This window comes from Nesoenas mayeri, assembly GCF_963082525.1.
Source record: "Nesoenas mayeri genome assembly, chromosome: 11".
NCBI classification, from domain to species: Eukaryota; Metazoa; Chordata; class Aves; order Columbiformes; family Columbidae; genus Nesoenas; species Nesoenas mayeri.
Window position 1 is genome coordinate 18,314,411 of NC_137563.1, and position 18,450 is coordinate 18,332,860.

At 37.3% G+C, this 18,450-nt stretch overlaps 1 protein-coding gene across 3 annotated transcripts in view; it reads left to right on the forward strand.

Moving 5' to 3' along the window:
• Positions 1–18,450, forward strand: part of SCAPER (S-phase cyclin A associated protein in the ER) — a gene marked incomplete at its 3' end in the record, with an annotated part of 144,675 nt that overhangs the window by 34,407 nt on the left and 91,818 nt on the right. The window contains exons 9-20 of one of the 3 annotated variants that reach the window (XM_080351439.1): positions 2,392–2,654; positions 3,109–3,351; positions 4,884–5,054; positions 5,510–5,585; positions 5,680–5,797; positions 6,103–6,214; positions 6,653–6,793; positions 9,782–9,937; positions 10,437–10,579; positions 13,677–13,758; positions 15,389–15,541; positions 16,591–16,698. In XM_080351439.1, coding sequence (XP_080207565.1) covers positions 2,392–2,654; positions 3,109–3,351; positions 4,884–5,054; positions 5,510–5,585; positions 5,680–5,797; positions 6,103–6,214; positions 6,653–6,793; positions 9,782–9,937; positions 10,437–10,579; positions 13,677–13,758; positions 15,389–15,541; positions 16,591–16,698 — 1,766 coding nt within the window. Of the gene's footprint in view, positions 1–2,391; positions 2,659–3,108; positions 3,352–4,883; positions 5,055–5,509; positions 5,586–5,679; positions 5,798–6,102; positions 6,215–6,652; positions 6,794–9,781; positions 9,938–10,436; positions 10,580–13,676; positions 13,759–15,388; positions 15,542–16,590; positions 16,699–18,450 lie in introns of all 3 variants that reach the window. The other 2 variants (XM_080351438.1, XM_080351437.1) reach the window with 2 other exon arrangements.

The following is an 18,450-nucleotide window of genomic DNA, read 5'->3' on the forward strand; positions in this document are numbered from 1 at the left end:
TGCAAGTGCACGCAGGGGGAACGAACATAGAAAGGCTTTTTGCGGAGGTGTGCTGTCTCTCGTTACTGTCAGTAATCTGAAGAGATCGGCTGTAGTCATTCACACAAAGTTTTGGAATTTTGTTTACTTTAAAGCACGCAGCGAATTTTCTAGAGTAGAACAGTTTCAACAGTAAAATATCAAATTAAATTACCTTTTTGCATCTGTCGTATTATCAGTATTGTTAAGGTTTGTGAACAATTATATGTTATGTTAAAAACAGCTATTGCATGAGCTGCTCAACTAAGACAGATGTCAGTACAGTCCTGTTAGCTTCACTGCTAACTCAGGATTTACACCAGCCGTTGGTCTAGGCTGCCATGTTTTGTCCTGAGGTGTTAAGAGAACCCCATAGTTAAATGAGCACTTAATGACTGCAAAATGCTGCATGCCAAGGGTAGCAAAATATGAAAGTGCCATTAGTAGTTCTGGTTTAGGCTCATTTCCAGTTTCCTGATTGCTGCTGATGTTGAACATCAGTTCAAGACCACCTAAAGGTAGTTTAGTCTGGTTGGTACCACTGTCTTATCTTTTACCTAAAATAATGTGCATTTTTATTCACAGTCCTATGGCTGTGCCACTGCAGTGCTTTGTAGTAGAGCACTTCTAGTCAAAGTGTGGGTACTGGGATTCCTGGCTTTGTTTTAGAGTTGCCCTGGGGAGAAACCTAAAAAGACTCAAGGATTTTTTGACCAAGCAAATTTATGTTGAGAGGACCTTTTTATGTAGTGTAAATTGCTTTAAAATAAACATATATGTTTTGAAAGGAAGAATAAATTCTTTGTTCTCTCCTCTCTACGGGTGTGTTGACCTGCGTATAGATGTTACTGGCAGTCCATAATGGTGGGTCACTTCTTGTAACGTGACTATTGTGTGGTCCTGCTGAAAGTGGGTGGTATTTTTAAAGTGCATCACACTTTCATATTTTTTAAATCACTTTATATTTTGCTTTTAAAAATCAGATCTTTAGAAATGCAGGTTTTAAGCCAGTCTTTAAGTTGATACGGTGCAATTTATCATAATATGCAAATCATTCCATTTACTCACCACCCTTGAGTGTTTCGAATTACCTTTTTTGACAACCCAGTATGCTCATATTTATTCCTATTCATATTTATGTTAAATTTTAATGTTTGAGCTCTGATCTTTATGCCTGCGTTACAAGACCATCTTTGTTAGTAAAAGCTTTAGAAATACCCAGGGAATGAATTCTGTTATACAAGTTCAATCCTAGATTTTTCCCTCTGTAAAGCTGACAGTTTAGTGGGTTTTTTTGGTTCTTTACTCCTCCAGGTAGAAATAATCTCTGACATCCTTCTCTTGCTTTTATTTGAATGATCCTAAAAATAGCTTATGCCAAAGGTATATTGGAAAATATTGCACATAGTTCTTGAGTTTTTTGCAAGAACTTTTGTTCAGCAAATAGACGTGTGAACTTAGCTTTCACACTTGCGAGCTGTACCATCAGGTCTCAGAATAATTAGTCATTTCAGAATGTAGGGGAAATTATGTGCTGGTATTAATTTCTGGCCACAAATACGTTAAACATGGAAAAAGGGCTTCACCGTGATATTCTAGAAATCTGATCACATTTACCACCTGATACATTAGGCAGACCAGTGTAACTTTGAAGGCTTTTCGGGTATGTACCAAGATTAGGTATCAGAAATGTTGATCAGCAAGTTGTATTTAACAGCTATTTAGTCATCAAAGTAAATTGAAGAAAACTACTCTTCTATTTTCTCTTACAATATGCCGTCGCACTCTTGCAATATTTTGCTATTTCCTGGAATCTAGGAAAAGAAATTTTCCAAAAGCTGACACTGATTAGTGTATTTTTATTATCAGAATGAAACAAATGGAAAAAAGTAAAGAAAACATTTCTATAAGAATAGTAAGCCACATTCAGGACAATGCTTTCCACACTAAGACGTGCAATTACATCTGTACTGGCAGAGATTTTCCCTTTGACAAAAGGCCTCTGGTGTTACTGTTGCTACAAAGAAGAGTAAGAGTGTGGGTGTTTTGTTGAGCTTTACCATCTTGTGAAGCAGCAACACAGGAGTGAAAAGCTTAACTATCTGTTGCCATTTTTCACATTATTTTGTGTATGAGTAGCTTCTTGAAGTGACAGAACTGATCCCATGCATAGAGATGTTCAGTGTTTGTAAAAACAATAGCCCTGCTTTTGTTAAAGAGTATTTAATTGATGTTTTTTGTAATACTGATTTTTAAAGACAACGTGGTTTTTTATCACATGACCTTTGTAATGCTGTAATAAAATAGTTGTTTATAAGACTTCTATTCATAAGTCTCCCTTTCTTAAAGTGGTGTGGTTTATTTTTTATGTAGACCGAAAGGATGCAGAGGGCTGGGAAACAGTTCAGCGTGGAAGGCCTGTTCGATCTCGATCCACAGCTCTGGCAACAAAAACTCCTGTAGCTGCAGAATCACTGAAGTCCAAAGGTGACAGTGACAAAGAAAACGTAATTTCACCACCACTGGAGAATAAGCATGGCAGTTCTCTCCCTGACAGCGGTGCATCCAAAAGCACGGAGCCTGTACAGAAAGAACCTTTCCAGCAGTCTGAAGGTCCTCTTACTGAAAGGACTCAGGTCAGTACCATTTTGAACTGCTTTCTAACCTTAAATCTTGCAACTTTAGAGCATTTTCTAAAGGTAGTGTTGTCTAAGGCTTTTGTTCACTAACCGGTTTGGAAAGGGATTTAAAAATAATGATTACTTAGTTACATTTATGGAAACACATTAAGATGTTAACACAAATAGGCAAGTTAAAAATAATGAGATGGACCATATATTTTGCAGTGTGTTGGACAGGTTTCTGATGTTTTCCACATACTCAGCCTTAGGCACACTTCATACGTAGAAAATTTCAGGTAGAAAGATCCAACTTTTGCAAAGTTATGAGCAACTGAAAATACCTGTGCGTGGGGTTATTTGCATCACTTATTGTAAGGTTGCCAGGTATTTTGTTAAAATCCTTTTGACGCTAGTGACTTTAAAAATCAGTATCTTACATGTCATTGATTTTGCAAATGTCTCTTATTAGTTCCCAGCGCCCGTCTCAGAGGACAGTGGGAGCACTGGCACACCGGTGCCAGAAGATTCTTTACAGACAGTTTCTGAGATGCCTCCGGTTCTCACAAATACTGACTGCACTTCAAAACCACTGCAGATTAATGAAGCTTCCTCCCTGCTCGCTGACAGTATAGACCAGCAGCAAACAGAAAAAGCAAAAACTGAAACTGAAATGGATCCCTCAGATATTTCAAATGTGAGTGCTGCCAGATTGGTAAGAAATCCTATAAGATTTCTGAGTAAATAATAAATATAAGCCTTAATTTTCTCATCCTGTATTGCACAGTGTTTATTGTTAGCCTGCTGTAGAAATGTCTGTATGGTATTTAAAAAAACAAGAAAAAAATGTATTGCACAGATACTGTTAATGGTGGGATGTAATTAAAGTAAAGTGTCTGAACTTGAACGAGAAAGACAGAAATGCATTATTGCAAAGGAAGAACTGTGTTCTCATTGCTTTTACAAATACGTTTGCCATAATATTTCCTTCCACTACTGATTGTTTTAAGTCACTGTCCTTACGTCCTCACTCCACTTTTGCTAATTATTCAAACTGGAAACACATGAGATATTGAAATTCTGGTAGAAACAAATGTAGACTTCTGCCTTTTAAGAGCAGCTGAACTGCTCTCTTGGGTCTTCCTATACAACTAGCAATTTGGATGAATGCCATTTGAAAGCAATGAATGTGAAATCATTATTCTGTTTTTATGTGGCTTCCCAAAAAGAATGTCTTGTCTTGTCAGTAGAATTCTGCAGGTTTCGAGGTGTGTCTGCTTTACTGGGGTTCTCTGAGTGGAGAATTGCAGTAATGCTACAGAAAATTCACGTTATACTTTCAGGTTTTAGTTTTTTTGTTTTAGTATTTTGTTTGGTTTTTTTTTCTGAAACTGGGTTCAATTTCTGATTTATGGAAGTTTTCTTATAGAACACTTTAACATCTTTTACAAACTGCACTCCTACTTAGGAAGTTTCCAAGTCAAGTATCCCTTTGGTTTTTGAGCTGATTTCTAGCATCTTGTTCAGTAACAGTGTTTCAGATTCTCAGTTATTAACAGTTCAACATTCTGACAGTTTGGTGGGATCTATCTCTTTTGTGAGCATTTTTCTTCTCCTGATTTTTGATACTTTAAACACCGATTAGTGTATTGTGGCACATTGCTTGGTAGCTGGAATGGAAATGAACTGGTTAATGCTGGATTTTAGAGAAGGAGAAGGTCGTCAGCATATTCCAGCTTCCCTTCTTCCTGACTATCTTGTCATTCCTCTTGAAAAACAAGTATAACCTGAGATTCCATTGTAATAACGATGGTAAAGTTTCCAGATACAGTTCATCTGCAGGTCCATTTTCATCTTTAAATAATACTTTGGAGCACAATTCCTTTTCTGGAGATAACAGCAGGACACACTATTAATGTTTTGGAGTATGCATTGCGTTGTCCCTAAGACTAGGTATTTACAAGAATAAATGGAGAAGAGCTGTCTTTGTTCATGTAATACGTTTTGGAATGATATGAATGAAAATTAATTTCTTAAGTGTTTCATGGAGCTATTGAATGAGTTAATAGTTGCTAACAGTCTTAGTGGGGTGTATATTTCAGTTACCTTCACAAAGTTTAGCTGTAAGGAACTACAAGTAATTAGAAGTTGAACAAAATGCTATATAATTCGTATTAACTATATGGAAACCACTTTTTTGTGCCTGCTTCTGATCTGAGTTTTTTTCTGGTTTCTTATTTCCCACAGTCCATGGCAGAAGTCCTTGCTAAGAAAGAAGAGTTAGCAGATCGCCTGGAAAAGGCAAATGAAGAAGCCATTGCTAGTGCTATTGCAGAAGAAGAGCAATTAACTAGAGAGATTGAAGCAGAGGAAAACAATGACATTAATATCGAGACTGACAATGACAGTGATTTCTCTGTGAGTGCTTGATTTCTTTTAAAGTGCCCGACTTCTTTGTCAGCAGAGTATTAATACAGAATTTGTTAGTGTTTGTTTTTGCAACTGTTTTTATATGCAAATGAAGTAGATAATGTAATGTAATAATTATACCATACTATCTAAGCTATATTTAGTCTTGCTAAACTCAGCAGCACAGTGCTGCTGAGTGGTACAAAGTCATCTGATATTGCAGTCATTGTCCTGCTGCCTACTGTGTGCAAAACTGGGAGAACTGGGGCTTGTTATTGTCATCGCTACTGCACAGGTGAAGCAGAAGTCTCCCTTTCTGCTATCAGAAACAGCATCTGTCTTTGAGAGGGCTGATTCAGTTTGGAAGCATTGCTGAATATCGCTGAGTTTGCACTGTTTAATCTGTGTATACGCCTGCACGTTAAGGTTTATGTTTTTACTGTCTGGATCGTATCAAATTTCAGGCTAGTATGGGCAATGGAAGTGTATCTTTCTGTGGTATGTCTATGGACTGGAATGATGTCCTGGCAGATTATGAAGGTAAATTTTCATATATTATTGTCCTTATGTTGAAATGACAGCAAAATTTAGAAAAATGCCCCATTATCAAAGTCTTCATTGTCTTTATGTACAGCTCGTGAATCATGGCGCCAGAGTAATTCTTGGGGAGACAGAGTAGAAGAAGAGCCTGCACGTCCACCTGGCCATGGGATACACATGCACGAGAAACTGTCGTCACCGTCACGCAAAAGGTTTTAGAGTTGTTACCTGTCTTGATTAGCCAGTGAAAACGCAACCAAACACATGGCCGCGTAAAACTTCATAAATCTTAAAGTCTGTGGGTGGATATATTATTTTCATATTGAACTAGACTTGTGCTACATTGTCCAGTACATAAAGATTTGAAGACTAGAACAGTATTTACATTTAGGAGAAATAATTGCTCTCCAGTGCCCTGTTTGTTTTCTCTTACCAAAAATGACATAGAAATGTTTGCAACGCTGTCAGTTAACTTTGTCTCACTTGCTTTCTCTCTGCTTTTTTTTTTAATTAAAAGAACAATAGCAGAATCCAAAAAGAAACATGAAGAGAAACAAATGAAAGCTCAACAGCTGAGAGAAAAGTTACGTGAAGAAAAGACACTGAAGCTTCAAAAATTAATGGAGAGGGTAAGCTTTCTGTAACATAAAGGAACTGGTCTGTTGCCCTTCAGAAAAGCTTATTTTTCTACATAGTCTAGAAAATTTTCCTCTGAGTCTGAGTTCACAAAGTTTGCACAGATGACACGTGCATCACACATGTTAAAGAAAGCGTTATTTCAAATAATAAACTTCTGCAGGAGCGTTGCTGACATACTGTACTGACTCAGGTTCGGGTAAGGCATGATGAAAGTAGAAACATGTTGCATGTATCCAACATAAATGCTAAAACTCATCAAATTAAAGCAGTTAGCAAATCAGTGTACTTAAACTTAATGCAGGCTTTCTGTACGGCATCAAAATGTTTTATTACTGTAAATATGGCTTCAAACATTAGAAAATTCTGAGGAAAATTTAGACCCTGTTTTCAGTTACTGTATTAATTATGGATTTACTCATTATTTACAGGAAAAAGATGTACGGAAATGGAAGGAGGAATTATTAGATCAAAGACGCAGAATGATGGAGGAAAAATTACTCCATGCAGAATTTAAACGTGAAGTGCAGCTACAAGCAATTGTGAAAAAAGCACAAGAGGAAGAAGCTAAGGTAAGTTATTTTGTTTTGAAGGGCAGCTGTTTGATAGTCACACTTGTATATGTTTTTACCTCAGAGTGCTCATGAGTAGGTTGTGAAGGATGGTACAAGTTAGATGTGAATACTTGTGAACCATGAAGTGGATAAACACCGATCTCTAAAATGGACAGTTTTTCTCTAATATGAATTTAAAATTAATTAGTTGTTATTAGACTTCATAGTGGGTTGGACCAGAAGATGGGTTGAAGTAAAGACCTGGTAGTTGCCTTGCTGCTTGTGTTCCTCACAGAGTACAGCAGTGTTTTCAGTGATAACTGCTCCTCCTGGAAGGAGCAGAAGATCTGATTCCAGCATGTAGAATGAGAAGTGGGGAAAGCTCATTGCTCATCTCCTTTGTTAAACATCCATTCTGGATCCAGCATTCTGTGTCCTTAAACAATGATTCTGTTGCTGTATTTTGTACCACTAATATCATTAAACTGTTGGAAATACATAGAAACCTCTGGTTCACACATGGCAATTATTCTAATATAAGTATTTTGCTTAGTGCTCTTCTGACTTAAATACGTAATTTCTTAAGACAAGCACTAGATTAATGCTTTTTGGTTTACCTTACTCATATTACTTTGATAAACATTGTCGTGGTTTAAGGCCAGCTGGCAACTTAGCACCACCCAGCTGCTCACTCCGTGTGCAAGGCTGCTGAGCAGTAACTAAACCAGCCCTGGGTTATCCACATGGGTTCCAGCACAAATCCAAAGCACAGCCCCATACTGGCTACTATAAAGAAAATTATCTCTATCCCAACAGCAGCCAGCACAAAATAAATGAAATATTTTAAAATTGCTTTGCCAAGTAAAGATTATATGCATCTCCTTAAAACTAAAATGTTGCATTATATAGTGAACACATGTCCCAGCTCTGATTGCAGCTGTTCATCCATAGTATTTAAGATAAGCACAACAAAACTGATGGAGCTTTTTAACTTAGTTGCTGTTTCTGTCTCTTGGATTAAAATGATTTCTAGATTATCTGATTCAGTCTAACATACCTTCATGATTATTTCATGACACCAATGTGACTTGTGTAATCATATTAACTAAATGACAGCAAATGTTTGAAGTATTGTGTGTGTTTAAATGTATGAGATCTGGTGCCTCTTCAGGTTCTTATGTTCTAGAAATAAATGTTAATTGGGCCAGAAGGCTTTAGAGAAGTAGCTGATGAGTAGCATAGCTGAAGACCGTGGTAACTGTTGCTGCCTAGTTGGTTATCTAAATTCCCAGTGCTTACTTGTTTATTGAACTGTGAAATCCATTCTGTAGATGGATTCTAGTCAGTAAAAAAAGCAACAAAAATACCTTACTGCCCTTTGCATTATTTTTTGTTATCTGTCTATGTCTTTTCTCTTTACTAATTTCTTTTGTGGATTCAGCCACAGCATCAACTTTGAGTACAGCAGAAGGATTTCTATTTCAGTCATAAGTTTGAGTGTGGTTGGCAGCTGATAATTTTTTCTTATTTTCCTCAATAACTTTGGTTCTAAAATTTTTATTTTTTTAAATCAAAGTTAAGTTAAATAAGGGTTTGATTTTTCTCATTGTCAAGGTTTAAGGCAAAGCGGCAATAAACAGTGGCAGATGCTCCCTGTTATCCCCTTTACCTCCCGCCACCCCTTTCCTTTAGACGGGAAAGATGATAAGAAAGATAAGAGGAAAGGAAGGGAGACTTAGATTTCAAGTTGGAGAGTTTTAAAGGATTTTACTAATGCTACTAATAAATGGAGAATATATACAAAATATGCAAACCCAATCTCAAGTGCTCAATCTGGCGCTGGCGTCACTCCAGCAGCAGAGCTGGGTGTGCGGAGCTGGCGGCTCCAGCAGCTGCAGCGCAGGCCCCGGAAGTCACGGGCAGGACTGCACAGCAAAGCAGAACCTGATTGCAGGATGCAGGGCCTGAGGCCTGTGGATCACAGGCAGACAGGAAGGGGCCTCTCCAGATGCCGGCCATGGTCAAAGAGAGAGAGTGACCCTCGTGACCACCCTCTTATATAGGGGGTATGATGGTTATGAGATGGAATACTTCCGTTGGTCAGTTCTAGTCACCCGTTCCATCCACTCCTCCTCAAACATGCCCCCCTCACAACAGAACGTGGGAAAACTCAGTCTTTCTTAGCTACCATAGTAATAAATCTAAACACGAGCTGCTTCAGCATTCCGTTGGTCTCTTATCAGCACCCAGTTCAGCATCCTAGGAAAAACACGCAGGCTAAAACTCAGAACAGTACAGCCACCTAGAAGAACTGAGCTGAAAGAAAAATCACTAAAAGAGAACCGGTCTTGTTTTTAACAAAACCAGGACAGAAATAGACTATACTGATAAGCAATATTAATACAATGAACTTGCTTATTTTATTTCTTATTCATAGTATGTATGGTTTTACTTTTGTATTCAACAAGCACCTATATATTTAAAGTTAGATCAAAAGACCAGTTGGATTCTAGTAGTGTTTGAGTATTTTACTGACCTGTCGAGCTGGGTCTTAGCATTCCATATTTTGTGAATGAGAGAATAGACTATTGAAGTCTTGTTGCTGAAGACTGGGAAGATTTCCCTGGTAATTTACCCGAAGTTTCTTGTTTTACTCTACAATTCAACGTATCTTTTTTATATTCCATGAGCTGTCCTGTAAAACCAGATAAAACAAATGCAAACAAACAGAAAACCAACAACAAAAACCAAGCAACCAAACAGAACAAACCAAAACACCCCCCCCCCCCAATCAAATAAACAAAGAAAAAACAAACACAAAAAGCCACAAACAAACAAAGAACACAAGAGAAAAAAAACACCAAAGCTTATTCTCAGCGTGGTATTTATCCCACCTGTTCTGGAGAAATGTCCCACTAGTTTAATTAACAAATGGATGGAATTCACCAAGACTGAAACTTCTTTCAACTTCTCAGAGCTTTTCTTACACTTTCTGCTTATTTGCAGGTAAATGAAATTGCATTTATAAACACCTTAGAAGCTCAGAACAAACGTCATGATGTGTTGAATAAACTAAAAGAATATGAACAACGCTTAAATGAATTACAAGAAGAGCGTCAACGAAGACAAGAGGAAAAACAAGCACGTGATGAAGCAGTTCAGGTGATATATCTGTAATTGCATGGGGACAATGAAATATATATTGGATTTTCATTTTGGCTCTGCACTCTGTTGCGTTCTATCTTACATCCTTTGTTTGACTTTAGAAAATTAAACTCTTTTTCTCCTTAATGATGTTTCAGCAGTAAGAGGGAGAAAAGTAAGTCTTTAAGTCTCTATAGCAGATGTATTCTAGATGCTGGGTGGGTGATTCCTGCCTGTCTTAAGCTTTTTTAGAAAGTATTTGTTATTTGATTATAAGAAAATCGTTATGATTTGGTGTCACAACTTTGAGAGAGGAAACAGAAACGTGTTCCTTTTCATATGCCTACTGTCATAATTATCATAAGTTTTACAGGATCAGTGAAATCCACCATGCAAATGTGTCTGTGTTTCTGTCATCTTGGTGTGGGTTGTTAAGCAGATGTTAAAATACAGTTTCCCTTAATTCCTTTTTGTTTTTTCCTGAAACAAAAGTTAGAATTTACTTTTCTATAACTAGGAGCGCAAAAGAGCCCTAGAAGCAGAACGGCAAGCCCGAGTCGAGGAGCTGCTGATGAAGAGGAAAGAACAAGAAGCGCGGATTGAACAACAGAGGCAAGAGAAAGAGAAAGCACGTGAAGATGCAGCACGGGAGAGGGCCAGGTAATTTGCAGGAATTGCGTTGGCTCCCTGCTCTTCACTGTTATCCTGTCCAGAAAACTGCAGCTTCTTTATAGCAAAAGTACTTTCTTAGGTCTTCAGGTTCAGTATTTTAGAAAGTAACAGGAAAAATATTCTTGATGATTGGTTTGAAAGAAGAAATCAGGTGAGTAATCATAAATTCTGTAATAGATTTTTGAATTCCTTAGATACATGCACAATATAGCATGCAAAGCTGTATTTTATTATATTAATCTTAGTTTTATTGCTAACAAGACCTTTTAATAATTTGCCTTTTTCATATTTTAGCTTGGTTTTCAAAGGAAGCAAGATTAATGTCCTTGTGTTCCCCATTTCCTCTACTCTCCAGTAACTTTTGGACTTACTGGCATCAATTTGAATTCACCTTTTTGTAGACACCAGAGATTAGGTTTGTGAAGCGGAAAGCTGAGAAATCAGGCTTCGTTAATTCTGCTGCCCACAAGCCACTTGTTTTATGTTTTCGCCCATAATCAAAAGTCCATGAAGGAGTTTTTAGATGAGCTCTTCTCTTTCTTTCTGTTAAGCCAAACATGAGGTGCAGAGGGAAGGAATGTTGAGTGGCATTGTGGTGTGTGAGAAAGGTTTACTTTCAAGTCTGATTCAGGAAAACTGCTCTCTGCTTGTTGTTTAGTTTGCCAAATTCTATTTGTATTCACCTCCTATTATTCCTTCTTTCTCAACAGTTCCACTCCCACACACATTCCATAAAACCTAAATAGAAGGTACATTTTTCTATGACAAGAAGTGTTTGCTAATGGTTCTTTAAACATGTTTATTGTCACAGCTTCTTGTCTTTGAAGTTGTCATGACGACTTTTTTTCTCCAAATAAAATATGCAGAAATGTATTGATCACCTTCTTTCATCTTCTGAAATAATGAATAATTCTAGTGTGACATCATAAAGAGGTTCAGCTTTCAATGAGATATTGAAACCTAATGAATTTTGGATAGGATCTGTGCCCTTGCCCAGGACTTCTGGACCTTTCTTCAATATTTTGAGCCAAAGTCACAATGAGATTGAGTGAGCCGGGAGGGATCTTTCAATATCTTATTCACAGACACTTGAGGAGGATTCGGGCTAACAGAGAGTGTTTTTGTTAGATAGACACTGCATGTGTAAGGCTTCTACATCTTTCTGATATTTGAGTTTACCCTCGTAGTAAGCAGATGTGAGATGATTGTCCCATTGGCATCTTTGCCTTCTGTGGTCTTCTACAGTGAGAATTTGTCTGAAGGTTCGGAGCATGTAATTCTTTGCTCTGTTTAATCAGTTTTAAATCTGCCACTGTATTGCACACCATTTCTTTCATTATGACATGTGAAGAACAGCAGTTTCCATTTGCCTTCTGTTAGTACTGTGTTTCAGCAAATTTCCTTTATAGTTGCTGCTGTAGCACTCAGTGTTCAAATGCCCTGTATTTGATACTGAAGCATTGTGCTTGCATTTGTTTTTCTTTGCCAGATACTGATTATACAAGAGAGTTGTTTTTTTTCCTAACTTTGGGAAAGTAGGAAAGGATGTATGTGTGATACCCTACAATCTGGTGATTCTGTTCTGTCAGAATGGACTCATAGTCATTGCATCTCCTTAAAAACAGTTCTGAGGTTTCTCTGACATTACAATTAGAGGAGGATTCAGAGCGTCCTGTTTTACATGTTAGGGGAGAGATGACCTTGATGGGAAGCTGGCTGTACTGTCTCTTCCATCTTAGACTTTGGCATGTTTTGGTGGAACCTCAGAGTATCATTTGGTGTGGTGGTGTTTGGTGGGTTTTGTTTCCTTTTTTCTTCCTTTTTTTTTTTTTTCCCCTCCCTGTTGCTAGGATTTGACTCTTATCCTGAAGATTTAATACTTGCTGGAATGAGTAATTTTTGGAATATCTGCTTAGTTTCTTCAGTATAAGCTTTACCATGTGCATCTGGTGGTGATTAAGGCATCTATATGAAAGGAATAGTGTACTTAAAACTGACTTTAAAAGCCCCTCTGCCCTCACGGTACATAAACTTGATTCCAGTAAGGTTTTAGATGTAGTTTCAGAGTATTTTATATTCCAGAGAGCTGAAATCCATAATATGGAAAATTTTGTTCTTGTCAATAGAAATCATAAAACTGTATAATGTAAACTAATCATGTAAAAAGCATGCTTTTCAGGAGGGCTTGTACAGGAATAAAGTTGATGCTCTATAAATTGAAACCTTAGAATTTTGTTTCAAATATTATTAATCCAAACTAGGCAATGATACTAATTTGTCATAGTTTGTGGGATTAAATAAATATTTTAAAATGCATACGGAAAGAAATAGCTAAAATAAGCTTTAGGTTTGGGTCGTGTTAGTTGTGATTTGTTTCAGCTCATGGTGTGAGTCAGGAGCTCTTTCAAACAAAAAGAAAGGCTGTCATTCAGTCTGTCTTTATGTACCCCAGGGGAGACAGCACATAAACTACCTAATGCTTCTCATCCATCATGTGTTGCTCGGCCCCCTCCACGCCCATGGTGACTGGAAGAGTTCACTTATACTTTCTGAAAGAACAATTGTGTGTAGTGTTTATCGTTAGACTTGCTTTCTCCCCTTCTTCTTTCCTATCTGCTGTTATATTTTCTGTGGCTTTTTGTTTTAAAAGGTTACTTATCTGAGCTGTCTACTTTTGCTGAAGTGACTTTGTTTTTTTTCTATGAGTTTTCTGTTTGAAAAAAACCCAAACAAACTGAAATCCACACAAAACAAAAATCACCACAGTTTGGATAATAACTCTTTGTTATCCTTTCTAGTTTTGTCACATGAACAACTTTAATTTTAGAATGCCTTTTAAAAAGATGGCTAGTGGCTTTGAATGACTTGTTCATTGCTCAGTGTTGCTCAAAGCTTTTCTTACTTCTTTGGTCATTCAGAGCTCTGTCTCAAAATTTAAGCATCTGTGTTCTCTGTTAACTAAGTTGGGGGTTTTTGTGCTTCTTTTTTTATCTGGGGTGCTTGTTCTCCATTTCAAACATAGATTAGTATTATACATGCTTTACCTTATTACAAGTTTTCCCTTTATTTATTATCTTTTGATTAGAGATCGAGAAGAGAGGTTGGCAGCTCTTACTGCAGCTCAACAAGAAGCCATGGAAGAACTACAGAAGAAGATTCAACTGAAGGTATGAAAGGATACTTTAGTTGAAAAACACATCAACAATAGAGAATTTCTGCAAAATTATTTTCTCTGTGTTTTCTTTGGTAAAGATGTTACAGTGCACTGTACAGTATCCTGAGTTACACAACTTTACAAGAGATTTTTGTTTAGACTTCTGCATTAAGGCGATGACCTTGCTGTATAACGTAGAGTGTGCAGTGTATGAACGGAACAGAACTCTATGCAATTCATTCATTTCAAAATTCTGAACATGATAACAAGTAAACTTGTACTTTACAAGAGAAGTTGAAATATTTTTTTTAAATTAAATCATGTGGAAAATCAATATGTAAAAACTCTGACACAGTTCACCAGTCAGCCACACAAGGTGGTCTCTAAAGTTATTGAAATTGGTGCCGTCAAGTGTGACGTGCTATTTCTCTTTGTTTCATGAAGGACTCTGAATATTTCATAAAATAGGCATAAAGATTGAGCCCCCTGTAGTGCAGCTCTTCACCTGAACTCACCGTCCAGTGGAGAGCCAACGTATCAGAATTTTGAAGAAACGTCCACTATTTTTCAAGAGATGTAAAGACTTCTAAAATGATATTATGTATTTTTAAGGTTCTATGGTGGAACGGTAAATTAAAGTTTTAATTAATGATGAATTACGCAAATTTTAATTCAAGGACAATTTATGTATATGTACAAATTTAGGAGATTAGGGTCTCATGTGGCAGGAGCAGGATAGAAAGCAGAATTGCAACCCTGGACTTCAGCATGGGAGTGGAGCATCTCCCGTGTGAGGAAAGGCTGAGGGAGCTGGGGCTCTTTAGCTTGGAGGAGACTGAGGGGTGACCTCATTAATGTTTACAGATAGATAAAGATAAAGGGTGAGTGTCAGGAGGATGGAGCCAGGCTCTTCTCGGTGACGACCAATGATAGGACAAGGGGTAATGGGTTCAAACTGGAACACAAAAGGTTCCACTTAAATTTGAGAAGAAACTTCTTCTCAGAGAAGGTGACAGACACTGGAACAGTCTGCCCAGGGAGGTTGTGGAGTCTCCTACTCTGGAGACATTCAAACCTGCCTGGACACCTTCCTGTCTAACCTCATCTGGGTGTTCCTGCTCCGGTGGGAGGATTGGACTGGATAAGCTTTTGAGGTCCCTTCCAATCCCTGACATTCTGTGATTCTGTGAGGTATCCAGCAAACTGCACCTGCTACTGCAGATAAATAACATATTATTTATTTTACTTAAATTTGTACTTTGATTTCATATCTGTCAGTGAAAACAGCAAGTTACGTATTTGTAGAATTGAAAGTGGAACTTGTATTCTGTACTAGAGTGTTTCATTAAGAAGAAAACAAGAACTGAGATGTTAAAGTAACAAAAAGATTTACAGAAAGATTTGCAACAGATTATTAATTGATATTCACCTATATTGATTTTTAAATCATAGCGTAATGTTAAAATGTCTATGAGGTGTGGTGACTTTTAATGCCTTTCAAAAATAAGAAATAGGTTCAATTTAACGAAGTTCATCCTAACTGTACAATATTTGGTAATTTCCAATATTTCTTTGCACAGTTTATTTCCATTTGCTGTAATTCACTGTGTTTTTCTTTGTTACTTTGATTATTTTCCATTCAGCATGATGAAAGTATTAGAAGGCACATGGAACAAATTGAACAAAGAAAAGAGAAAGCAGCTGAATTAAGTAGTGGAAGACATGCTAATACTGATTATGCACCCAAACTTACGCCATATGAACGAAAAAAGCAGTGCTCATTATGCAATGTCATGGTAAGTTGGATGGAGGGAATATTGTCGGAACTGCAAGGCCAACCTGTGCCTTGAAGCTACAAATTATGGTGAGAGTTCTGCACATCTACTGTGTCCCTGCTCTGCTCTTGTAAAGTGCACCTTGCGTTGGATTCTGCGTTCTGTAAATCAGGTGGTTTAGGAACAATTCAGGAGAAGTTGAGAGTTGTAGCTAGAGCAGAGTGTGGACAGTACTCAGTTGTTGGCTGGCTCAAGGATTTGGAAGCATCAAATGAAGGAAGTTAAAAGCTACTTTTAAAGCCAAGGGAAGAATGAGGTTCTGTACATGACAGGTGGCTGAGCTGTGAACACCTTGTTGTAAAATCCTGTGGATATCTGAATTTAATATGAGTCCAGGGGATGATTGGACAAGTTTAATTGGATTGAAAGTCCCTGAAAGTTACTAAATACAGAGAAACCACATCAAGCTCCAAGCCTCTTGAACTGAGTTTGATTGGAAGCTAAAAAGTGTTGAAGGAGCGAATCAGTGTTCGCTTTGTCTCTTCCTTTGGGATCTTATTTTTCGGTCACTGTTGGAAGCCAAGTGCTTTGCTAGACAGGCCTCTGATCTCTTCCTGTGTCTGCTGTTCCCCATGTCCCAGGAATGGTGGAGAAGAGAGAGCCAGACAGTCACTGAGTTGATAACTGGTTTTACTGATTTGCAAAGACTATGCATTATTGAATAAAGCCTGATATCCTGCTTAGCGTTATTTCTCTTTAATGGCTGAATTAAAAGAGATTTCACGGGATCAGTTCAGACGGTGCTGAAACAGAAACTTAAGTTCAGCAGGCTAGAGTCTTGTATACTTGCGGATAGTGCGTTAGAAGTCCAATATATGAAGTTAGATCTAAGTCAAAAGGAGATGAGAAGTCAAGAACTTTAAAAAATCGTATTATACTGCGGGCTAGCTTGAAATTCTGAACGTACTTCTGACAAAGTGGCATATATTGTGTTACATTTAAAATACCGTTATTTATAGATTATGGAATTATCAAGGAAAAAAATTGCTATGAAGTCCTTGTCATTACAGATTTCGTCAGAAGTATACCTTTTTAGCCACATTAAAGGGAAAAAACACCAACAGGCTGTGAGAGAAAACAGTAGTATACAAGGACGAGAGCTTTCCGATGAAGAAGTGGTAAGTTTTGTAATATTTTTTCCTATGTTACTTCTAATTTGAAATGCCAGCCAGCTGAGTAGCCTAAGAAGGTCATGAAAATTCTTATAAAGGAAACCAACAAGAATATGTGTGTTAGCATGGGAATAATAGTGCCTTTTTGAATACAGACTACCAATAAAAAGGAAGGAAAGAAACTGTATAAAATGGGACTAATTGCTTTTCTATTAGTCAAAAGGCTTTTTTTTCATCTCACTGTATTTTTTCATCATAAAAATCTGATGTGTTGCAGGTGCCTGCATTTTGCTTTACTTCCTTTTGTTCTTTCGTCTTAGTTAAAATATCTTTGTCCTTTTTTAGGTTATCATATGTGCTGTCCTGTGCATCAGGGTCAATAGTGCTGAACATTGTAGTGCTAAACTACTTCAAAAATGTAGGATTGGAAATGCTTTTCAAGTATTAGCATTGTTAGAATGAACAATAATTAGGTTTTCAGTACCTTCTTTAGAAGAATTGGCATTTAGGCTGATTTTTAGGAAGCACTGAAGACATTTTATACTAAATCAAGAAACTATGATGTTTTGAAGGAAAGTCTTTTGAATGGTTGTCTGATTTAATTTCTTGTTGCTGCTCCCTGAATTGAACTACAGTATTAAGTCACGGCCTTTTATATGAGGCAAATTATAACAGTCAGACTTTGAGTTCTGTCTTATCCAAAAAGACTGTGAGTGCCTGTGTGTTATACCTGTTAGATGTCGCGAAGAGCTGGACACGCCAGTTCTCCAGAGCTGATTCAGATTGAACTTCATTGTGTTCAGAAATCGGTTTCCAGCCAAACTGGTTCAAATGATACTACTCAGTACTTCTGATTTTTGGCTGTCTCCTTCTTTGCTTCACTGTTCTTGTTACTGTTTTTATTTGTTAAAATCTTCTGTTTGTTTACAGCTTCTTACATCCAGTAGTAACATCATTTCCTTATTAAAAAGCTTTGGAGAGTTAATTCTCTAAGGTTCTGAAGTGCACACAGGTGGTTACCGCTGGAAAAACAGAAAAAGAAAATTGGAGAGATATCATGGTCTGGAGGAATATGTTTTTGCTGAGTTGCAGTTTGCCTGTCCTTTCCTAACTGTAACAAGAGTACATTAACTGTCTTTTCAGGTTTTTCTTCCTCTTTTACACTGGTTAGTGGGAGTCAAATGGGTTTGAATTTGGCTTTAGATGCCAGGTTCACCTAACTGGATGTATGGGAGAAGCCTTCATACTGCGTCTGTTTTTCTAGAAATATACGCTGTGAGGTTTCCCAAAATCTTTCATGTTGGTACACACACAAAAGCGTGGGCAGTCTATAATATGGAAATTATATTGTATCTATGTAGCCTTTGCTTGTATCTGTCTAGCCACTGATGATTGAAATGTTGTTCTTGCTGGGTGACTGTCTCAGATGAATACAGAGGAAAATAGCCAACTATTTTTTCTTTTAATTGGGTGTTACAGGCTATTCAGAACATCTAATTCGATAGTTTAACAATTTCATCTTCCAGAAAAAGGGATCATGTTGTAACAGCTGCATTTGTGCCCAGCTGGTGAAAAAGAAGTTCCACTAGAGGGCACAGATATCTTGATTTTTGTGGTATCCAACATCTTATACTTAAATCTGGTGGTTTTCAGTGGAATATTTGGATGTGAATTTAAGATTAAGGCAGAAAAACAATTTTACTGTCAGAGCAATCTGCTTTGTGTACCTCTTTATTCAGCTTGCATAGATAATGCCAA